Source organism: Bufo bufo, chromosome 10 (assembly GCF_905171765.1).
Source record: "Bufo bufo chromosome 10, aBufBuf1.1, whole genome shotgun sequence".
Lineage (NCBI taxonomy): Eukaryota > Metazoa > Chordata > Amphibia > Anura > Bufonidae > Bufo > Bufo bufo.
The window spans coordinates 116,054,350-116,068,081 of record NC_053398.1 but is presented as its reverse complement, the minus strand read 5'-3'; the positions used below and the strand labels follow the sequence as shown (position 1 = coordinate 116,068,081).

General features: G+C 44.3%; 1 protein-coding gene across 2 annotated transcripts in view; it reads left to right on the top strand.

Annotated features, from left to right (window-relative positions):
- Positions 1–13,732, top strand: part of NOD2 (nucleotide binding oligomerization domain containing 2) — a 60,069-nt gene that overhangs the window by 24,965 nt on the left and 21,372 nt on the right. For both annotated transcript variants that reach the window (XR_005774502.1, XM_040409313.1), the window contains exons 2-3: positions 6,356–6,869; positions 9,000–9,108. Coding sequence is in view for 1 of the 2 variants with exons in the window: in XM_040409313.1 (XP_040265247.1) it covers positions 6,411–6,869; positions 9,000–9,108 (568 nt within the window). In the remaining variant the exon portion in view is untranslated. The remainder of the gene's footprint in view (positions 1–6,355; positions 6,870–8,999; positions 9,109–13,732) is intronic.

Here is a 13,732-nt window from a genome sequence, read left to right as displayed (position 1 = left end):
ACAAAACCATTAGCAAGAAGCTGGGAGAGAAGGTGACAACTGTTGGTGCGATTGTTCGAAAATGGAAGGAGCACAAAATGACCATCAATCGACCTCGCTCTGGGGCTCCACGCAAGATCTCACCTCGTGGGGTGTCAATGGTTCTGAGAAAGGTGAAAAAGCATCCTAGAACTACACGGGAGTAGTTAGTTAATGACCTCAAATTAGCAGGGACCACAGTCACCAAGAAAACCATTGGAAACACATTACACCGCAATGGATTAAAATCCTGCAGGGCTCGCAAGGTCCCCCTGCTCAGGAAGGCACATGTGCAGGCCCGTCTGAAGTTTGCCAATGAACACCTGAATGATTCAGAGAGTGACTGGGAAGGTGCTGTGGTCTGATGAGACCAAAATAGAGCTCTTTGGCATTAACTCAACTCGCTGTGTTTGGAGGAAGAAAAATGCTGCCTATGACCCCCAAAACACCGTCCCCACCGTCAAGCATGGGGGTGGAAACATTTTGCTTTGGGGGTGTTTTTCTGCTAAGGGCACAGGACAACTTATTCGCATAAACGGGAAAATGGACGGAGCCATGTATCGTGAAATCCTGAGCGACAACCTCCTTCCCTCTGCCAGGAAACTGAAAATGGGTCGTGGATGGGTGTTCCAGCACGACAATGACCCAAAACATACAGCAAAGGCAACAAAGGAGTGGCTCAAGAAGAAGCACATTAAGGTCATGGAGTGGCCTAGTCAGTCTCCGGACCTTAATCCAATCGAAAACCTATGGAGGGAGCTCAAGCTCAGAGTTGCACAGAGACAGCCTCGAAACCTTAGGGATTTAGAGATGATCTGCAAAGAGGAGTGGACCAACATTCCTCCTAAAATGTGCGCAAACTTGGTCATCAATTACAAGAAACGTTTGACCTCTGTGCTTGCAAACAAGGGTTTTTCCACCAAGTATTAAGTCTTTTTTTGTTAGAGGGTTCAAATACTTATTTCACTCAATGAAATGCAAATCAGTTGCTATCTTTTATTTAAAGCTATTTTTTCGATTTTCCTTTTGATGTGCTATCTGCCACTGTTACAATAAACCTACCATTGAAATGATACTGTTCTGAGACTTTTCATTTCTTTGTCATTGGACAAACTTACAAAATCAGTGAGGGGTCAAATAATTATTTCCGCCACTGTATCTGTGCTTGAAAACCTTAATAAGAGACAGCCCTCCAAAGTAACTCATGAGGACATAATCAAACTGCGTATGCGACTTAAAGATCTGTAGTGTCCCCACTAGCTAAGCGTGGGCACTACACGAGGGTCAATTGGGGTGTGCGTTACTTCTCCTCACTAGGGACAGAAATGTCATCTTTAAATTGTGCATTTTATGTGATTTATAAAGTATTGTTTGTATGTAATATTTCATTATCAGGCCTAGTCTTTGTAGTTAGTCATCCCATACACTAGAGGGAGATAGGGAGCCCCTAGTATAAATCTTCAGGCCCAGACAGAGGAAGAGAGTTCAAGGTCAGGAGTCTGCAGAGACAAGTTAGAAGGCTCAAGCCAGAGCCTTCTCCTGACATGCAGCTGGACAGCCCAGGCTGTTAGTTGTAACCAGGGGGCTAGTAGAGGGATCCTAGCCTACCTGTGGATCAAGAGAGCCTTAGTTAGCTCTGAAGACGCCCCAGTGACAGGATAGCACCTCCTGGGAGAAAACCAGCAGTTACCCTCCAGGCAATTCAGGACAATACCAGGTCAGATAAGTACCATGATGGACAGAGGTTATATAGAATACAGCAAGTGCCGATATTGGAGAAAGAACCGATATACCAAGGACATAAGCCAGCATTTAGGCATCTGGGCATTGGCATCCAGCCAGCTAGAATAGCTGAAGGGGATAGAGCAGGGTTGCACTGTAAAGCAATCACCATTGGGTTCCTCCAAGTATCTTGCCTGTTTATTTCCTGCCGCCATCTGAAGTCTACCTGTTTGTGAAGTACTGTCTGAGGAACTGCATTACCATCATTTATCAACTGATCTGTATGTACAAAGTTTAAACCGTGTTCTTCAAGTAAAAAGACGTTGGGTTTACTTACTGATTCCTCAATTATTCCACCTATCACTACACGGTGTGCCACCGTCCAATTGGCACTGGCGTCACGAACCTTAAAGGGACCTTGCCCCAGGCACATAAAACACCTGCAACATCCAGGGCACCTCATCCACCACCAGGCCTGGTCCCTAAATACAGAGTGTGCCCCAGAGGACTTCTGTGCCAGCCTCTCCTTCACTGCTGTACGCCTGCCCAGGGTTTCCATATATAACTGTGAGTGACCCTCGCTTGCCATTGACCGTGACCTCACAATCGCAATACCCACCAGGTCTGGCGTACCGCAGATCTTCTAAATATTAGGTCAGCAAAGATTCTCAAAATGGTGAAATTTCAGACTTATGTCCACGGTAATAGGGGTTCAAAATTGCTCACTCGATTAATAAAGGGTCAAAGGGAAAAGACGCATATTGCACGCATCCAAAACAGTAAAGGTGAATCCCTGACCTCAACTCCAGCAATAGCAAATGAATTCGCATCCTTTTACTCCTCATTGTACAACTTACAAACAGTAGACCCTAAGGATAAACAAAAGAAAGCTGCTTCTTTCATTAACTAGTGGTGGTTCCCAAACTTAGGGCTGAGGAGGTAGATAGCTTATTAGCCCCTATCACGGAGGAAGAGGTGAGGGACTGTCTCTTGAGCATTCCTTCTGGTAAATGTCCGGGTCCGGATGGTCTCCCCATACTGTACTATAAAAAACTCCAGAAGCCACTACTTCCCCAACTCACTAAACTCTGTAATTCGCTGTTAAGAGGGTCTCCCCTTCCCTCACAATCCCTGATGGCCCATATAGTAGTTCCACATAAAGAAGGGAAAGACCCAAGTAGATGCGGCAGTTATAGGCCCATTTCGCTTTTGAATGCTGACGTGAAACTATGGGCATAAATTCTCAGCCAGGATAGCCAAATTTCTTCCCCGACTTCTTAAAGAAGAACAGGTGGGATTCGTGGGGGGCAGAGAAGGTAGACATAATGTACGCAGGATTTTTCACGCCATCCATTATGCTAGAAAAGAGAGGACCCCTTTGATACTTGTAGGAACGGACGCGGAGAAGGCCTTTGATAGGGTAAGCTGGTCATTTATGAAAGATGCACTTTTACATTTTGGCTTCCCCTCCACGTTCGTTGCTGCAATTTTCACTCTATATGGAGGTCCTTCGGCAAAAGTCTTGGCTAATGGATACCTCTCTGCTCACTTCGGGATCACAAATAGGACGCGTCAAGGTTGCCCCCTGTCACCCACACTCTTTGTGCTGGCTCTAGAGATTTTCCTAAATAAAATAAGGGCATCAGACAGAATTAAGGGTCTCCAAATAGGGCGCAACACACACTCAATAGCGGCTTTCGCCGATGACCTTCTACTGCTAGTCACTAATCCAGAAGAAGCCTTACCAGAAATTATGGAGCTACTGGAAGACTATGGAGAAATCTCCAATTTCAAAATTAACTATGAGAAATCAGAGATACTTAATGTCTCCATAGAGAAGAAAAGAGCGGATGCTCTAGTCCCACTCTCGTCATTCCAATGGCCAAGACGAGCTATAAAGTTCCTGGGAATTCAAGTACCTTCAGATCCCCAGCAATTCTATAGTCTAAATTACCCTCCCTTATTTGCCAAGATCAAGACCTACCTCAGCTTTATCAAAATCCCCTTCCTGTCTTGGTTAGGTAGGATTAGAATGTACTGACTACATATGCCCTACCACAGATACTATATATCTTAAGATGTCTACCTATAAAAATCCCTGACAGGCTTTTTGCAGATTTTAGGAGGCTTTTTACTAAGTTCTTGTGGGCTAGTGGAAAGTCACGTCTCTCCTATTCTCTTTTCATCAAGAAGAAAGCAGCAGGGGGTCTCTCTTTCCCTGACTTAAGAACTTACCATCATGCTATACACCTAGAAAGATGGACCGAACTAGCGGACCTGTCCAATAACAAACTACATGTCGATATTGAACGTAGTCTTATGGGCACAAATGTCACAAGATACATGTGGGTTGCCTATAAAAATAGAAAGAAGTCCTTGTTTATGTCTGAAATGTCTAACACTATGCTTTCATACTGTCAGAAAACAGCAGGTCTCCTGATGCATCATAATAAACTTACTTTATGAGAGGTAAAAGGAGTGTAAATCAGCAGTGTTGGTACAACCTTACAGAGACGAGAATCTCAAACTTGCGCAAAACCTCTGACTTAGATTCCTTCATACAGGACATGACAGAGAAAATTCTGAGGCCCTTTAGGAATTCATTAGCTATAAGAGATCTGACCATCACTTGTAGGGAATACAAGAAAAAATATGCTAGGGAAGCTTTAGATCCTACATGGTTAGAAAACCTATCACTGTCCTCCAATAGGCCTCCTCCGAAAATGCTATCCTACTTATACACCCAGCTACTCCTTGCACCACCTTCTGAGAAACCCCTGTACTTAAAGGCGTGGGAAAACGAGCTTCAGATAAACGTATCAGACTCAGAAGTCAATTTATCTTAACTCACTCACATGGCTTCTCCAGAAGCATTAGTTTACAGGAAAACTCTTTCAAAATTCTCACGAGGTGGTACAGGATGCCAGATTTCCTACACAAAATAAACCTGATCCCTGATGATAAGTGCTGGAGATGCCTCGAAGGAAGGGGGACGATCTCCCACATATGGTGGTCTTGCCCCTCCCTGAGCCATTTTTGGGAAGAAATTGGGAAAAAGATTAATATTATATGCAACACGTGTATATCACTGACCCCAGATTTAGTATTGTTGTGGAAACCCCAGTTAGATTTAACACCCTCAGCTGACAACCTCCCCACACACTTGAGCTGCGAAAATCCTTATACCAAAGAGATGGAGAGAAAGGGAGTCTCCAAGGGTAGAAGAATGGATGGAGGAAGTCCACCACATTTGCCTTATGGAAGAATTAGTGGGGTGGAATTTAGGAAAAAGGGAGATGTTCCTTAAGATTTGGAAACCCTGGCTAAATTTCCACGCAAGGAGGACACGGATTACTAACATCTGACAACACACACTTAATTTGCCTCCAATAGAAGCAGCATGCACGGGCCCATATCCGACCTAAAAGAGGTAACTGGCCCTCAGGGTCATCTAGCCCTGTTCACAGAATCCATACATCATACTGATCTTTAAATCATACAAAGTAGACAGTTTGTCTTTTGCCGATCCTGCATAGTCCCTCACCGGGGTGGTTTATGGTTAATGTTATGTATTAAATATTAAATTTAATAATCTATCTTATTATAATATATTTCTGGTCATTAATCAGAAATTGTGTCTTGTGCTGTCAATTGCGAGATTGTATTTGCATTGGAGTATGTATACACTCAGCACCTTTTGTAACTGTACGATATGATATTTGGATTGGTGATATTGTAACATCTAAAAGTACGTTTCCATGTAAATGCTCTCTTGCATAAAGCAATGGATATTATTATTATAATATTGCTTGTGATAAATAAAGAATTGTTAACATCACTCGAATGATCGAATCAAGATCAGCAGTGGACATATTCGGATGTTTCAAAGGTGTCTCAATAGATTTTTGTTTGAGAGTTTCAATGTCAAGAGTGACAGCTTTATTAAATGTGTCCAGTGCTGATGAGTTAACATGTGGAGTGAATTCACTCTTAAGATGTAAATTCATCTGTTTAAGGCCTCATGCACACGACCGTTGTTTAGGTCCTCATCCGAGCCGCAGTTTTTGTGGCTTGGATGCGGACCCATTCACTTCAATAGGGCCGCAAAAGATGCGGACAGCACTCCGTGTGCTGTCCGCATCCGTTGCTCCGTTCCGTGGTCCGCCCAAAAAAATATAACCTGTCCTATTTTGTCCGTTTTGCGGACAAGAATAGGCAGTTATATTAATGTCTGTCCATGCCGTTCCGCAATTTGCGGACCACAAAACACACAACGGTCGTGTGCATGTAGCCTAAGGGTGAGTTCAGACCCTGCATCAAGTGTAACATTTATATCCTCTTTGATCCGGAGAGACGGGGGTGACGGGGACCAGGTAAGTATCGTCTATAGGAGGGGCATGGGCATTATGGGGGCATTTGTACTATTGGATAACCCCTTAAAAACTAAATTCTAGGGTTAAATTTTTTTACATATTATAGGGGGAAACTTACACTATAGTTTTGTTAATTGATGGATAGTTTGTGAAGATTGGTGACAGCCAGACAAATGTGGTGCTTGACATGTGAAGTTTATATCTCTAAGTCTATACCTTTACTTTTTTTTTGGGCTATTTAGAAGTCGTTCTCCTCTATATGGGGTGTATGATATTCCTCTATAATCAGAATGTGGAATGAGCTCACTGCAGACTGTCCAGACGAACAGAGCTCACTTGGTCTCTACGTTGGCTGGAGGATTAGTGGAGAAATATGAATGTTTGCTTGACCACCTTCTTTCTCAAAATGTCCTTAACTGGGAAGACTATGAAGGATTGAGTCTTGTGGGTCAACCTTTGTCCACTCTGGCTAGGAACCTCTTGGACACTGTCACCTGCAAAGGTGAAACTGCTTGTAAACTGTTTTTGGATGTTCTACATGACGTTGAGGATTCTGCTCATGAAGGTCACCTCTGTCTACAGCCTCCAGAAGACCTCTCTCAACCTTCTCAGTATCTACAAAGGGAACGACCAAGAATTGTCCAGTTGACCCATAACTACATAAATGCTGTTTTGCAACAACTTTTGGAGCATCACTGTATCACACAGATTGAAATTGAGCATATACAGCTGCCTATATACTCAACATCACAAAAGGTGACTTGACACTAACACAATTTACCTTTAAATAATATATGCATGTTGGATTCTTTTATTTTTGTATTTTTTTCTTTCACTGTTTTCTATTTTTTTGATACACCTCTTTAAAAAGCCATTCACTATTGCATGTAATATGCAATCTGTTGAAAGTATAGGCAATTTAAAATTAAAGGGGTTGTCCAAAATTACAATATTGATGGTCTACCAACCTTTTAAAAGGGCTGTTGTGCTGGTGACAGCATTATAGTCTCTACATTGCTTACCTTTGTCTATATACTAAAAAAGTTAAACTTCATATAGTATTTAATAGTGACTGTTCTATGTATTATGGAATTGTTATTCAATTCACGAATGGAGCCCCTAAAACAGCTGATCAGCCAGGATGGCAAGAGTTGGACATTCACTGATCTGATATTGGTGGTCTATACAAGGACAGGCCATCAACATTGCGATCTTAGACAACCCATGTATTGACAGGTCTGCAGAAAATTTTCTAATGACTCTTTTACCTAGAGGGAGCTATGTAAAAGTGTTAGCAATCTATTGTTGTATTAACAATACATTGGGGGTTCTTCAAAGGTGTGGCTCAAATGGGTTGCCAGTTTTAGAAAACCCATTTCAAATACCCCTTTAGATCATTCATCATTAATAGTGGGGTCTCCCATTCAAAACTAACAGAGGAAATTTCACACCCGTGTGTAGGAGGGAGACACCACACCAGATGAAGAAGGAGAGGGAAAAAGGAACAAGGCATGAAAGATAGGGAAGAAAGAAGGACACCGCCTATTCAAATCCCTAGTCACAGTCCTGACTGGCTATCAGTATGAACAGAACCCAAAGGTAGGTGAGTTCATACGCAGGTGTACCTAGAGGCCTAACTCACCCTATAAGACCCTGGCGATAGTGACAGGCCTGAGACTACCTGTTCCTCCAGAAAGGAAGGACGACCAGGAGTCTCTCTCAGGCCTACAACAAAGGGCAGGGTAAAAACAACACACAGATAAACCAAAACAAAATGCAAAAGGGAAAGGAAACACTTAACTTTCCAGTAGCTATGGCAGCAACAGGAACACAGCCGAGAACCAAACACCAGCAGACCACAGATACCACTGAAGCTATAAACCGCACAGCATTGTGGGAGAAGCAACTATAAATAAGAAAGTTAAATGACCACAATAGCAACACCTGGAGGTTAGAGGTGTGGCCTGTATCAGAAACAACACAGACGTCTATTGATCCACAAGGAAACCTGTCAGATCAAAGCACATGTTTCCAGTCTCACAGATCTTCTGTCACCCACTGTCGCGGGGACGTCCGTATGTCTCGGTACGTCTGTGACATGAAAACAGCTACAAATAATTCTTTGGAGGACCCATGCATTACACGGACAGCCCACTGACTTCAATTAGAAGAGTGCACAGAAGAAGGGCATTCTTCTGGTTGATGTTCTGGCCCTGACTCAGGACCTGGCAGGACAAGTGAACAGCTGCTGGCTGACCCCCGTTACCTAACAGCGCCACAGGCCAGGGGCGTAGCTAAAGGCTCATGGACCCTTGTGTAAGAGTTCAGCTTGGGCCCCTCTTCCCTCAAAGCTTTGTGGCCAGGGGCAAGGAAGCACTTAGCCTTCATGCTGCCTGAGGCAAAAATTGAAACACCAACCCCAATGCTAAATTCTTGACCTACCCCTTCCCTTCAGCCAGAGGTGTAACTTGACCAGCATGCACTTTCTATAATACCAGTGTCTTCTTATGTGGCACAAGGGTCTTTGGGCCCCTCAGGCTCCTGGGCCCGGTAGCGACTGCTACCTCTGCACACCCTATAGCTATGCCCATGCCACAGGCACTTCTCTTGTGATAGTGCTCTAAGGGAATTGAACAGTTTCTGCACGCCTGTCCTGTACATTATTACAGCAGGGCATCCTATAATCAGCCTTATTTCAGGCTACCCCTTCTATAACAAGAAGAGACTGTGAAAAGGGACAACCCTTTTAAGTTTGCCTAAATCGAGGACAAAGTTATTGTTTTTTCAGTTATGTACAGTGTTTGTTTAGCTAATGTTTTGCTTCTGCATTAATAATATACACTTTATTTTATTATAACATGTTCAATTATTTTTATGGCTTTAAAGGCAAGAAGACTTCTTGATCTCCTCAGATTGAAGGGAAATGAACCTGCAAGATGCTTCATAGAATTCATTTATAACTTAGGCCATGGGCTAGTAGCACAAGTCACAGATGGTAAGTGAAGCTCTCTGCTTATGAGATCTGTGAAATGGAAGACCAATATTGTTACAAATAGTAGACTTTATGATTTTAGCAAACACACTACACACACCACTGTAGTTCACTGGACAGTTGTCACCGCCAGTTCTGTGAGAAGGTCTGTTAGACGTTCTTCTCTACCTCTTGCATGATGTTCTTTGTTTTGGTTTCACTTTGTCATCTCTTTTCCTTCTCCCAGCTGTCACCTATTTACTCTAATTGTCTCCCTTTATATTCCCTCCCATACTGCCTCACTTTGCGGTTTATACTTCTTCCTGGATGAGTTGTTCACTGCTGGAGACTGCTACTGCTGATTCCTCAGATAAGTGTTTTTTCTTTATTTGTGTTTCCTTGCTGGCTTGATTCTAGATGACCCTGACTCCGTCCGTATTAAGTGCAGGGAGCCGGTGGTCGTGTCCCCTCACTATTATAGGGTTTTCAGGTGTGATACAGTATAAGGTACGTGGACATGCAATCGTCTACCATAAAGACCTTTGCATGGGCATAGCAGTCAGGGAGAGCTCTAGGGGTTTTATAGGGCTCACCCATATGCTCCTTAATTTGTGATCAAGCCAGTCGGATGTTTATTTATAAGTTCCAGCTTTCTGCAACACCATCCGTGACATTATAAACCGCCATAACCGTCTTAAGCATGGATCAGGTTTCAGCCTTGATTGACCGCATGCAAGGTCTTTTGCTGGAGGTAGCAGATCTCCGTAAAACTGTGTCTCAGTTTCAGGTGACCGGTTCTGCTGGCGTTCATGGAGTTTATTCCGAGCCTAAGATCTCGCTTCCAGATACGTTCTCCGGGGGTAATGAGAATTTTGTTCGCCTACATGCCGACTAGATTTTCGCCTACTTCCCCATTCCTCTGGTGATGAGGAGCAGAGGGTGGGGATCATCATCTCGCTGCTCAGTCAGGGATAACACTCAGTCTTGGGCCTTTTTGCTGCCGGTGAGGGCACGGCCCCTCCGATCGGTGGATGAATTTTTTGTAGCCCTGGGGCAGATATATGATGACCCAGATCGTATTGCTCTGGCTGAATCTAAACTGCGTCTTTTATGCCAGGGTAAACAGTCCGCAGAGATATATTGTTCAGAATTTCGGAGATGGGCAGCTTATACTGGTTGGAATGATGCTGCACTCCGAAGTCAATTTTGCCATGATCTGTCGGAAAGATTGAAAGATGCATTTGCTTTTCATGAGAGACCAGCCTCGTTAGAATCTGCCATGTCTCTAGCTGTTTGTATTGACAGGCGTCTTAGAGAGAGAGAGGAGACTACTCCTTCCTGTCATATTCAGTCCAAGGACAGTGGGGCTGTCTCATTCAGTGCGCAGGGGTCTCAGTCTCTCTCAATCCCCTCTGAGGAGGAGGCTATGCAGCTGGGTTTGCTTACCTCTGATAGTAGAAGATTCAGCTCTCAGAGGAGGGTTTGTTTCTGTTGTGGGGGTATAAATCATTTGGCTAATGTTTGCCCCTCTAGGAGATTCATGGAGTTTTCTGAGGGTAATAAAAGAAAAACAAAAAGAAAAAAACCCTCTAAAAACTTTCCATTTTCTACTATTGGCAAGGTTGATGCAGAAATTGAAGGGTTGCCGTTTACTTGTAGTTCCCGTTTTCTCCTACCTGCCAGGGTGGCGCTAGACAGCAAGAACATTGTTTGTGAGATTTTTTTGTAGATAGTGGAGCAGCTGTCAATCTCATTGATAATCAATTTGCAATAACGCATGGTTTCCAGGTATGCACTTTGGAAAAGGATATACCTGTTTTTGCTATCGATTCCGCTCCACTTTCTCAAGATCGTTAAAGGGCATAGTTCACAATATCCGTTTGACTGTGGCTGACGCTCATTTTGAGGATATGTCATGTTTCGTCTTAAGCGGATTACCTACTCCTCTAGTGTTGGGGCTATCCTGGCTCACTAAACATAACCCCACCATTGATTGGCAAGCAAGACAAATAAATGGTTGGAGTGAGTTTTGCAGAGAGAATTGCCTCACGGCGTCTCTTTCAGAGGCTTCTACCAAGACTGTGCCATCTTTTCTCTCAGAATTTTCGGATGTGTTTTCCGAGAGTGGTGTCCAGGAGTTGCCCCTGCACAGGGAGTACGACTGCCCTATTAATCTCATCCCAGGCGCCAAACTGCCAAAATCACGTTTATACAATCTCTCCCAACCTGAAAGAGTCGCTATGCGTACTTATATCTCTGAGAGCCTGAGAAAGGGACACATCCAACCTTCGAAGTCACCTGTTGCCGCTGTTTTTTTTTTTTGTTAAGAAAAAAGATGGTTCTTTAAGACCTTGTCTGGATTTCAGGGAGCTGAACCGTATCACGATTCGTGACCCATATCCGCTTCCTCTGATCCCGGACCTGTTTAACCAGATTGTTGGGGCTAAGGTTTTTTCTAAGTTGGATTTAAAGGGAATCTGTCACTAGCAATTTACCAAAAATTTTTTTTTCATGAATCCATGTTAAACAGAGTATCTTTTTTCCATCTGTCTTGTTCTTTTGATTGTGAGTCTTGTCATTTCTTCAAAAAATCGATTCTTATAAAATGTAAATGACGCTGTAAGGAGCCTAGAGGGGCGTTATTCTTTCTCCACGGTGCCCAGGAACGCCCCTCTGAAGTGCCGTGCCCACCTAAATTTGAAAACTAATAACGCCTCCAAGTTCATCTAAATCGCCTCCCAGAGGCGCGGCTAAGTGCTCAACACCCCCCTCCTCAGCGCCGCGCTCTGCGGCAAACACCCCGATCCTCCTCTCGCCGGCATCCCAAATCCCTCGCAGGAGCAGTGCCCTCGGTCATCTTATCATAGCGCAGGCAATCGCCGGCACTGCTCCTGCGTGGGATTTGGGATGCCGGCGAGAGGAGGATCGGGGTGTTTGCCGCAGAGCGCGGCGCTGAGGAGTGGGGGGGGGGGGGTGTTGAGCACTTAGCCGCGCCTCTGGGAGGCGATTTAGATGAACTTGGAGGCGTTATTAGTTTTCAAATTTAGGCGGGCACGGCACTTCAGAGGAGGCGTTCCTGGGCACTGTGGAGAAAGAATAACGCCCCTCTGGGCTTCTTACAGCGTCATTTACATATCATAAGATTAGATTTTTGGAAGAAATGACAAGACTCACAATCAAAAGAACAAGACAGATGGAAAAAAGGTACTCTGTTAAACATGGATTCATGAAAAAAAAAATTGGTAAATTGCTAGTGACAGATTCCCTTTAAGAGGGGCATACAACCTAGTCAGGGTCAGGCAAGGGGACGAATGGAAGACGGCCTTCAATACCCCTGAGGGTCATTTCGAGAATTTGGTTATGCCCTTTGGTTTGATGAATGCTCCGGCCGTCTTCCAACATTTTGTGAACAGCATTTTTTATCATTTAATGGGGAAATTTGTACTGGTGTATCTAGATGACATTTTGATTTTTTTCTCCTGATTTCAAGACTCATCGAGACCACCTACGTCAGGTCTTGCTGATTCTGCGGGATAATAAATTGTACGCTAAACTGGAAAAATGTGTGTTTGGGGTTCCGGAGATTCAATTTCTTGGTTTTCTTCTCTCCGCTTCTGGTTTTCGCATGGACCCTGAGAAGGTCAGCGCTGTGCTTGATTGGGAGCTTCCTGAGAATCAGAAGGCGCTGATGCGGTTTTTGGGTTTGCCAATTATTACAGAAAGTTCATTTTGAATTATTCCTCTGTTGTTAAGCCACTCACTGATATGACTAAAAAGGGGGTAGATTTTTCTTCGTGGTCGGTAGATGCGCTTAAAGCCTTTTCTAGTATCAAAGAGAGTTTTGCTTCCGCTCCCATTTTGGTACAACCTGATGTCTCTCTACCTTTTATTGTTGAGGTGGACGCTTCTGAGGTGGGTGTGGGTGCGGTCTTATCTCAGGGTCCCTCTCCTGCCAAATGGCGACCGTGTGCCTTTTTCTCAAGGAAACTCTCCTCTGAAGAGAGAAATTACGATGTGGGAGATAAGGAGTTGTTGGCCATCAAATTAGCTTTTGAGGAATGGCACCATTGGTTAGAGGGAGCCAGACACCCTATTACCGTGTTTACAGACCATAAGAATCTGGCCTACTTGGAATCGGCCAAGCGTCTGAACCCGAGACAGGCCAGATGGTCTTTGTTCTTTTCTAGGTTTAATTTTGTTGTTACGTTCCGCCCTGGGGTTAAAAATGTAAAGGCGGATGCACTGTCACGTTGTTTTCCGGGAGGGTGGAACTTTGAAGACCCGGGTCCCATTTTGGCTGAAGGGGTGGTCGTCTCTGCTCTTTATCCTGATTTGGAGGCAGAGGTTCAGGCAGCCCAGGCAGAGGCTCCTGATCTTTGTCCCTCTGGGAGGTTGTTTGTGCCTCTCGCTTTACGACACAAGGTTTTTAAGGAACACCACGATACTGTCCTTGCTGCGCACCCGGGGAGTAGAGCCACAGTGGATCTCATTGCTCGGAGATTCTGGTGGTCGGCTCTTCGTAAGACGGTTGAGGGTTTTGTGGCAGCCTGCGAGACCTGCGCTCGTGCCAAGGTCCCTCATTCACGGCCATCAGGTTCTCCTCCAGTTACCCATTCCTTCCCGTCCTTGGACGCATCTGTCCATGGAC